The sequence below is a fragment of the Plasmodium cynomolgi genome, chromosome 13 (assembly GCF_000321355.1).
Source record: "Plasmodium cynomolgi strain B DNA, chromosome 13, whole genome shotgun sequence".
NCBI classification, from domain to species: Eukaryota; Apicomplexa; class Aconoidasida; order Haemosporida; family Plasmodiidae; genus Plasmodium; species Plasmodium cynomolgi.
Genome location: NC_020406.1, coordinates 1714145 through 1723537, shown reverse-complemented (window position 1 = coordinate 1723537; position 9393 = coordinate 1714145). Strand labels below are relative to the sequence as shown.

General features: G+C 40.4%; 1 protein-coding gene across 1 annotated transcript; it reads left to right on the top strand.

The window, feature by feature from the left end:
• Window positions 1-1925: 1925 nt before the first annotated feature.
• On the top strand, window positions 1926-4478 carry PCYB_134650 (CTP synthase; the record flags this gene model as incomplete). The annotated part of the gene is made up of 1 exon (XM_004224490.1): window positions 1926-4478. One exon carries the CDS (start codon window positions 1926-1928, stop codon window positions 4476-4478), a length of 2553 nt encoding a protein of 850 aa, XP_004224538.1.
• Window positions 4479-9393: the final 4915 nt, after the last annotated feature.

Genomic DNA, 9393 nt, shown 5'->3' with positions numbered 1-9393 from the left:
TGAATGAGTGAAGAACGATTTAACCAAATGGTATAAGTCTCTCCCCTGGAAATTTTTACATAATTTTTAAAAAATGATAATATGAGTTTATCATCCCTTTTTAACGTCAAAGTGTTACGCAGGACGTAAACTTCACTGTTTTAAAAATCATTTTAGCTGTATGTATCCAAGTTGACAGCAAAATGCAGCGATATGATGCATATGCCAATTAATTAATAAACATTTGGGAGGATAATGCTCATTTCTCTTTGGCATAATTTTAAATGCTAAATAGAGCCCCTCCCCATTCATCAACCTGAGCCGAGGCAAAACTTCCTCTACGAGTTTTAGTGCTTAACGGAAATAAATGAAAGTGCTGCTACAGGAACGTTACCTATGCGTAATGTACAGTACATACATATGGCTAAATGCATACGCAAGGTAACATAACGTAACCATAACGTAACATAACATACACAAGGGATATGCCTCCACCCTCCCTGAGTTCCCCATACATAATAGTGCGGACGATTGCGCATCCTTTCCAGCGCCCTGTCAAAATATATACCCAATTATATATACGCAGCTATATGTACTACGCCATGGAACTTTTCATTTATATGCTAAAAAATTTCATCATTCTGTCATGCTATCATCATTACATCTCCCTTCGTTTTAACACCTACCGTTCTGCGCGCTTCACGCCAATTTTTACCCTACTAACATCTGCTTAAATTTTTTTTTTTTTTCACCATGATTTGGAATACCATGGACGGCGACGCGCATCATACGCATAAAACTACTCTTAAAAAATGATGCCATTAAATGCGTGCATGTTTACCATGCTAAGTTCTGAATAAAGCAAAAAAATAAATTATTCGAACTCAGCGCTTGATTCGTACTTTGCGTGCGAAAATGTTTACGTAATATGTTCATGCCCATATGTTACCATTTTGAACCCAAACCAGTGTTTTTTTTTTTTTTTTAAAAGCGTAGAAAGGGAGACCGTTCATATTACATACGTATATGTATATACGGCTGTATAGATGGATGCCGCATATGCCTTATGGGCTGGCACTTCTCCACGCGAATGAACTGGTTTGGAGTCATCCACCTTTATTTTTAAAAACCACTTTTTAACCTTTACTCATTAACTCCCATTTTTAATGTCCCCCGGGAAGTTACATTTTTGAATTATGAATTTTTAATTTATACGTTTTGCATTTACCCTTGCGTTTGCGCCGTGCGAGAGAGGCATCTTCAAAGCCAGTGGGCGAGAACCGTATAGAGTTCCCCTTTGGGTACGGCTGTTTGTCGACTCCGGCGAAAAGTCACCTCCCCCCATTGAGGGAGATTCTGCAGTGGCGCAGTCCCCTACCTGCTAGCCTATAGTGCACATTTAGATTGGGCACCACGTGCACCATCGTAGTGTGATCCGCCATTTTTATCATTTCCCGCCGAGGAATTACTAACGTGACGCGCTGTATTGCATATTAATGGTGTATTAACCACGGATTGGCAAAATGCATGACTCTTTACTCAGGGGCGCATACACCACACATGCATATGCTACCCTCGTGTATGTAGTTACATATATATGAGTGTACGTGTCTGTGCGTAGCTGTGTTGGCCACTTTGGCACAAGCCTAAGCGTTGCTTCGCCCTTCGTGTGGTAGAGCTTCAGTTTGAAAGTATTCATACTAACAGTGAATGTATTGCACGAGTAGGAAGAATCAACTCTTCTGAAGTCTACGTGCAGCTCTGCAAAGCAGGTGTTTTAACTCCACATATACACACGTGTAGAAGTTGGTGTAACATATTATTAACCACGGGTAGGAGCACCAATAGATAGGCCAATTTGAATCCGCCTACTGGAATCCACTACCCAGAACAACCCGTCCCCAACTCGCCGCTATTTTTTTTCCCCTTTTTTGAAAACTTTTGAAATGGATTCAGCGGAAGATGTAAATACTATCACAAAGTATATCATTGTGACTGGGGGAAATATGAGCGGGCTGGGAAAAGGAACAGCCATGAGCAGCATGGGGGTATTACTATTAACGAAAAATATTCTACTGACGACGATAAAAATAGATCCCTACTTAAATATAGACGCTGGAACGATGTCTCCATATGAACATGGGGAAGTATACGTACTGGAAGATGGCGGAGAAGTGGACTTAGATTTAGGAAACTACGAGCGCTTTCTAAACATAAAATTGTCGTATAAAAATAATATAACCTCGGGGAAGGTGTACGAAGAAGTTATAAAGAAAGAAAGGAAAGGAGAATATTTGGGAAAGACTGTTCAGGTTGTGCCACACGTAACGGATGCTATTCAGAAGTGGATCAAAGGAGTTATAGATGACAATATAAAGAGAATGAAAAAAGAATACAACATTAGAGCTTCATCAACACCTAATACGGTCCCATGCATTTGTATGATAGAAGTAGGTGGGACCGTTGGAGATATTGAGTCGGCTGTGTACTTGGAAGCACTGCAACAGTTAATAAATAATTTAAATTCAGATGATGTGTGTCTATGTCATTTATCCTACGTACCAATTATAGGGATTCTGAGGGAACAAAAAACCAAACCAACACAACATAGTGTCAAAATATTGAGGGAAGCTGGACTGAAACCAGACTTCATATTTTGTAGATGTGAAGAACCCCTAACGGAGGAAGCCATCCAAAAAATTTCGCTCTTCTCGCAAGTGAAAAATGAGCATGTCATATCTTTACATGACACATCCAATGTGTATAAAGTTCCCCTAATATTGGAGCAACAAAATTTCTCTGCCAATGTTCTAAAAAAACTCAACTTGCAAAATACGGTCTTGAAAAACAAATTGCAAATAAGTCCATACTCTTTCAGTACCTGGAAACAGCTGTCAGATAGATACGAATCTTCAAACGAATGTGTTGTAATTGGCATTGTGGGAAAATACACAGCTTCGAATGACACCTATTTGTCCATTATTTCTTCCCTCGTCCATGCGTGCATAGAATGCGGATTCAAGTTAATTATCAAATATATCAATAGCAGCCATTTGTCTTTGAAAAAAAAAAGCAAAAAAAAAAATATCGATTTGAAGAGGAAGGCAAGAAAATATTCCTACGACACTTTTTTGCAAATTAATACTACACAGAAACATCTCTTCGTTGATGATACAACTTCGGATGAAGATTACGATAAGAAGAGAAGAATGAAATACGAGCGTGCATGGGACATTCTCCGATCCGTGGATGGCATACTAGTCCCCGGGGGATTCGGAACGAGAGGTATTGAGGGAAAGTATCTCTCATCCAAGTATTGCAGACTTCATAATGTGCCTTACCTGGGAATTTGCCTTGGCATGCAGACAGCCGTCATCGATGTTGCTAGGCAGTACCTAAATAAATACGCCAACTCGGAAGAGTTCGAAGACGTACTTGAAGTTCACAACCATTCAAATGATAAAATGATTAACAAGAAGAAACGGGAGTTTAACAAATGTGCAACGGACTACTCTGGGGGTGCGAGTGAGTTCACCAGGGTAGCCGAAAGTGATCTGTTCAGTGGCTCTAGGGAATTTCGCAAGGGACGATCCCACACGGATGATGTCTGCTTCGAAATGAAAAAGGAGGCCCCGCACATTCGCTCTGATCTGCACGGTGCTAGAAACGTCGCGCAGAGCAACTTGCCCTATAACGAAGACAACGATAGTGACTCCCTCGCACATAAGAAGAACGCAATTTCGGCGTGCTCCACGAATGAAGAAATTCCGAACAGCATCGGATTGGAGGCCAGCGAAGGGGGAGAAAATGATCAGAGTAGCCCCGATGGTTCAAATGGCCAAATCGTTAACGGGAAAAAAGAGCTCTTCGCGAAGTGTCGCGCCGACATGATGAACTACGACTCTTCGTCGCCGCATGACCAGGGAGCAGAGCCCTCCGACGTCGAGGACTTGTTAGCTACGCAAAAGTACATCGAAGATATCCCGAAGAAGATAACCGACCCAGCATTACAGGAGAAAATAAAATTAATGGGCATACAGGATTACTACAAAAGTATAGAAGAGATAGATAACAACAATGTTATCATCTCCATGAACGAATTCAAAGGGGATGATAGTAAGGGAGGCACCATGCGATTAGGGGTGAAGCAGTCCAAAGTGATTGACAAAGATTCGCTCACGTACAAAGCGTATGATGAAGCGACGTATATATTCGAAAGACATAGACATAGATTCGAAATAAATCCAAAATATGTTCCACTGTTAGAATCCGTGGGACTAAGTTTTGTGGCAAAAGATGTTGACAGTGTCAGAATGGAGATCTGTGAAATGAAGAAGTTAAATTTTTACGTCGGCGTGCAATTCCACCCCGAATTTACATCTCGTCCCTTTAAGGCGAACCCCATATTCCTGGCCTTCATTTTAGCATCCAAGGGGAAACTAAAGGAGCGTCTGGACAAGTACGGAAATAAGTTATGTTCGGGAAGTCTATATCGGTAGGTTGCCGCATGTAGAGGACGCACAACTGGCCTCGCACATACATGCGTATAAATAAATATATATATGTTTATATGTATATATATGTTTATATGTATGTGTGTGTGCATCTCCCTTGCTGGTGATTATTATGCCAAATGGGAATAGTGCCGCCCCCCCTGATGATGACGACCAATCTGAAGCACATGCCAAGTGACAAGGAAATCAGCACTTAAAGAAGATGCTTACATTTCCTGTGTTTTCCTACCCAACCTTTCCCTGTACTTTTGTACACCATGCTATATATAGATATACATAGGTGTGGGAATTATAATGCAACCCGTGGTGCACATTTTGAAGACAAAAAATATTTATAACGCATATTATGACGAAGTGGAACGACGACGCACGTGTGCGAATTTTGGAAAAAACGGAGGACACTTCGAAGATGGTACTTCCTACGGAGGAACGAGTTATCCGAGGATGGGGAAAAGCATAATTTTTGTTTTCCCCATTTCGCCGCGTCACCATTTATAAGAGGGATTACCTACAACTTGCTTGAACGAGCGTGGGTCCCTTACGCTTAGCCACTTCGCACACGCTTCTTTTCTTTGCTATGTTTTTTTTTTTTGCTTTATTCTATTATGTTACGTTTCTTCTTTTCTTTTTTTTTTTCACCCTCCCCTTCCATCTGAATTCTTTCAATTTTGCATCCCCCCTCTCCACGTTTCTTCTCCCTTTTCACCATTTGGCATCCACTTGCATGTGTAAATAACGCGACACTGCACGTAGTCGAAGTTTTCTGTTTTTGAAAATGTAAATTAGTAATAAATCAACGAACACTTTTTCTGTTTAAGCCATTTGAAGAAATTTTACTCCCCCCTATCTGTAGCCTGTACGTCAGGTTGGTTTGCCAAGAATGGGAACTCCACTCAGGGTGCGCAACACTTGGAAGGAAGGGGAAGGGCATGTCACACCTTAAACGCTCAAGCGATTTTCCTTTTTTTTCAGTTAACTACAAATGTGTAAATTTGGAGGAGAACAAATGCCTCTCCTGATGGGACGACCTTCCCAACAACTTCCACCCTGTAGATGCCATTCACCGGGAAAAAAAAAAAAAAAAAAAATCATGACTGTTTTGGAAAGTTCTTCGTCAACTTAGCTAGTCATGCCATTACAGCATACTTAAGCGTGATTTAATGGTTAACAAAAAAAAGACAATACATGTGTGCACTCTCATCAAGTGCGAGGGAAGGCCCCTTTCGCATGCTCATCATCATGCGGACATTTGACTTTTGTAGCCGTGTCAAAGGGGGTGGGAAAAGGAAAAAAAAATAATAATAAAATAAAAAAAAAAAAAACTGTCATTAACGTTATCATTAAGATTAACTTGACATTTCAACAAAGTAGTGGTTCACTTGGGTGGAAAAACAAAAACGGGGGGACAAATTCTAGGCGAACTGGCAACAGCGAAATAAACCATGTCGCGCTGGACTCGCAAGGAAAGTCGAATTAATCGTCCACGGAGTTGTGAACGAAAGAACAAAGAGTAGACAAATTAATAGTACTGGAAATTCAATTTGTAACAAAATAAAATATTGTTGAGCAAAATTGCAAAGACGGTTAACTCGAAATTGTTCTTTTTTCCTTTTATGTAGATGACATCTAAGCCCGCGATGAAAAAGTTCAGCTCCTCGTCCATATCCATGTAATTGTCGGCCAAGATTTTTCGAAAGTTGTAATTTATGTTGTTCACAAGGCGTTTCTTGTCTCCGAAGCAGGCGTCCTTGCTGAAATTCTGCAAAAGGTGGGAAAAAGAAAAAATATATATACATATATATGACGGAACGGAGGAGGGGGAGGTAAATGGAATGAACTCCCCCTGCTCGCACGGAGAAGCGAAGAACAACGGACGGTCGCGCACTTCAGCACCACACTAAACGCCGCTCATTTTTTTTGTTCTCTTGTGCGCTTATCGGAGCAACAATGTGGTTCGCGAGAAATGAAAATCAGTGCGGCATGTGTACTTTTGCTACGATACGTTTTCTTTTCAAGGATTTGCCCCTTTGGGAAAATCACGGGAAGCACGCGCAAAGATCATATGCAATCCGCGTACAGGGAAGGAATGATCACCCCTCCACCTTGGTAGACCCCCTCGTTATATGTTCCCCCTTTTTTTTTTTTTTTTTTTTACTCACCGGGATAAGCGCTCTTCCTATGCGTTCCGTATACAGCGGAATGGTAAAGTAGGGGATGAGGAGGTATGAATTTGTGTAAACACACTTGTGCGCAAAGTAGACAAAAATGAGATTGCTGTACTGGTTGGCCAGCACAATACACGACTTGTCATATATGATTTTCAATAAATTAATGCGAGAGGACTTGTATGCGGCGGGCAATTTCGGTTCGACTGGTTTGCTTAATTCTAGTATGCGCACAAATCTTGTGGTGAAAAAATTCTTGGTAATTTTTGTGAATTTAATTTTTGACAAATATAGTTTATATTTATCTGCAGATATTACTATGTAATTATTCAGTTGTTTTTTTTCTTCCCTATCAACCACTGAATCAAATGTTGCTTCGGGTGTTTTCACACAAGCGCAGGTTTTTTTTTTTTTCTTTTTTTTCCTTTCTTACGCTCTTTTCACCATAGGTGAAACGCATGCCCCTTTTCTTCCACCCCCTACTCAAGTGAGAGTACAAAAATCTTAACATGGATATGTTCAGCATAAACGTGTCTCTTTTTCCTTTTGGCAACAGGAGGAAAAAGAACTTAAATAAAGTTGTTGTTTTCGGAAGGTCCAAATACAGCGAATACAGTAAACGATAATCTGATTGTACTTGTGGCAAATCACTATCACAATTCTCATAATGGTGAAACAAGTGGGTTTCAAAAATGATATTTCTTATCCACATAATGTATTTTCATATACGCCTTGGTGTTAAAGGATATTTTTTTCTTCTCTGAAATAGATTTTTTGTCAAGTACCCAAGGAAGGAATACCTTTCCTTCACATAATATGATTTCAAAATTCTTTTTTTCGCTGCATTCACTTTTTTATCATGTTCCTCATTTTCCGATTTGTGTAACAATTTACAATTTTTTAAAGCTATTTGGTAAAATATTTTCACCACTTTGAGGTTTATGCAAAATGTACTCTTAACATATTTTTCTTCGAAAATTATTTTCCTCATTTGGTAATTTCTCAGCTCATGTAAATTCACTCGTATGATAAAAATGATCGTTTTTGTCTTCTTGCAATGTACTTTTTTTTCGAGTTCCTTTTTGTTCCTCTTTTTTGGCTTCTTCTCACTGCAAATGTGTATGTCCGTCTGAAATATAACGTTTCCGCGTTTATGTGGGTCATCTCCCATTGGACTCCTTCCCCCGCTGTAACTTGCTTCTTCCGAATCCTCATCCGTCACATACTTTACGTTCACCACGAGTAATCCCCTCCCACAGTATCTGTACATATTCTGCAAAACATTTATATTTTCAAAATATTTAATCTTATAGTTGTCATTTCTTGAGTGTAGGAAGCATATGTTGTACACTCTGTCTTCCCTCCTGAGCACATCCTCCAGGTCCTTCTTTCTCGGAGCGGAACCATTTCTATCACCGCCTCGTTCATTTCTCTTCATTTTAAGTTGGCTCATTTTCCCTCTTTTCCCTTTTCCAGAATTTGCATCTGAGTTGAGCGAATCGGAGGAGCAGAAATCGGTGCTGTCATTTTCTAAATCGTTGAAAAAATTTTCAAGGAGGCTTTTCTTCCGGTCATACTTCGAGTCATACTTCGAATCTTTCTTCAAGTCATACTTCGCGTTCTCGGTGCGTCTCTCCGTATGATCCGCCATCCCACCCACTCCACTCACAGTGGCACCCCCACAATCGCCTTTGTACATATTATTTTCGCGAAAGTACTTGTGATGGTTGATAATCCTGTTGCTATGCGAAATGTTCACTATGTTATTTATCACATTGTGGAAATTCGAAACGTTGTTTTTCAGTATAATTGTATATCCCACATTTTTGGAGTACATTTCGGGGGTATCCTCCTCCGTCTGCGCCTGTTTCTTCTTCCCGTTGCCGCCTCGTAGAGTTCCCTTTCTCTTGATTAGCGTTAAGTAGGACTGGAAATGTTGATTCATTTTGCCACTGATGCCGCTTGCATCGCCATGGGCGAAGTGCCCTCTGCTTGCTGCGCCCATGGATTCGAAGTACACGGCATAGTTCTGCAAAAGTTCCCTCAGAATTTTCGACTCCTGATAATTTGCCGTGATGTGGAAGTTGAAATACAGCTTAGGTTTGGACGCCTCGAACTTGGCGATGCAGTCAGATAGCACTTTGCATTTGACGTGTCGATACATACCTTTGCAGAACTTCAAATCTGCGTACTGATGAATTAGCTTTTCAAAAAATGGGATCCACTTCTTTGGATTATCTTCACAGCTTTTTCTTTTTCCCGATAAAAAGTGGAAGCTAAAATCGTTCCTTATGCCACGTATATATTTATAAAACAACGATTTTTCATGTTTCTTCCTTTTTTGGTAATCTGCATCCAACTCGTCGTCATCCTTATGGTCATCATCATCATCATCATCATCGTCGTCGTCGCTTTCCTCCTCCACATCGTAATCACCTGCCTTTGCGTACTTCCAATTGTTTTTTTCTGGTTCTACGCAGGACGAGGAAGAATGTTCGTCCGTTTCCCAGCTGCCATTCAATTCGTTGTTCGATTCGGATTCCAAGAGCGAAGATTCTCCTTCCTCTTTTTTATTCTTTCTTTTGTTCCGTCTTCTAGTGTAACATTTTTTCTTTGTCTTGTCTTTCTTTATACAGGATGGCTTAATATGGAGATCCTCCGGCCACCCTGTCGTCGTACGTTCGTCATTCCACGTGGGGGTTATCACGTTACCATAATAACCGTATTCATAGTCT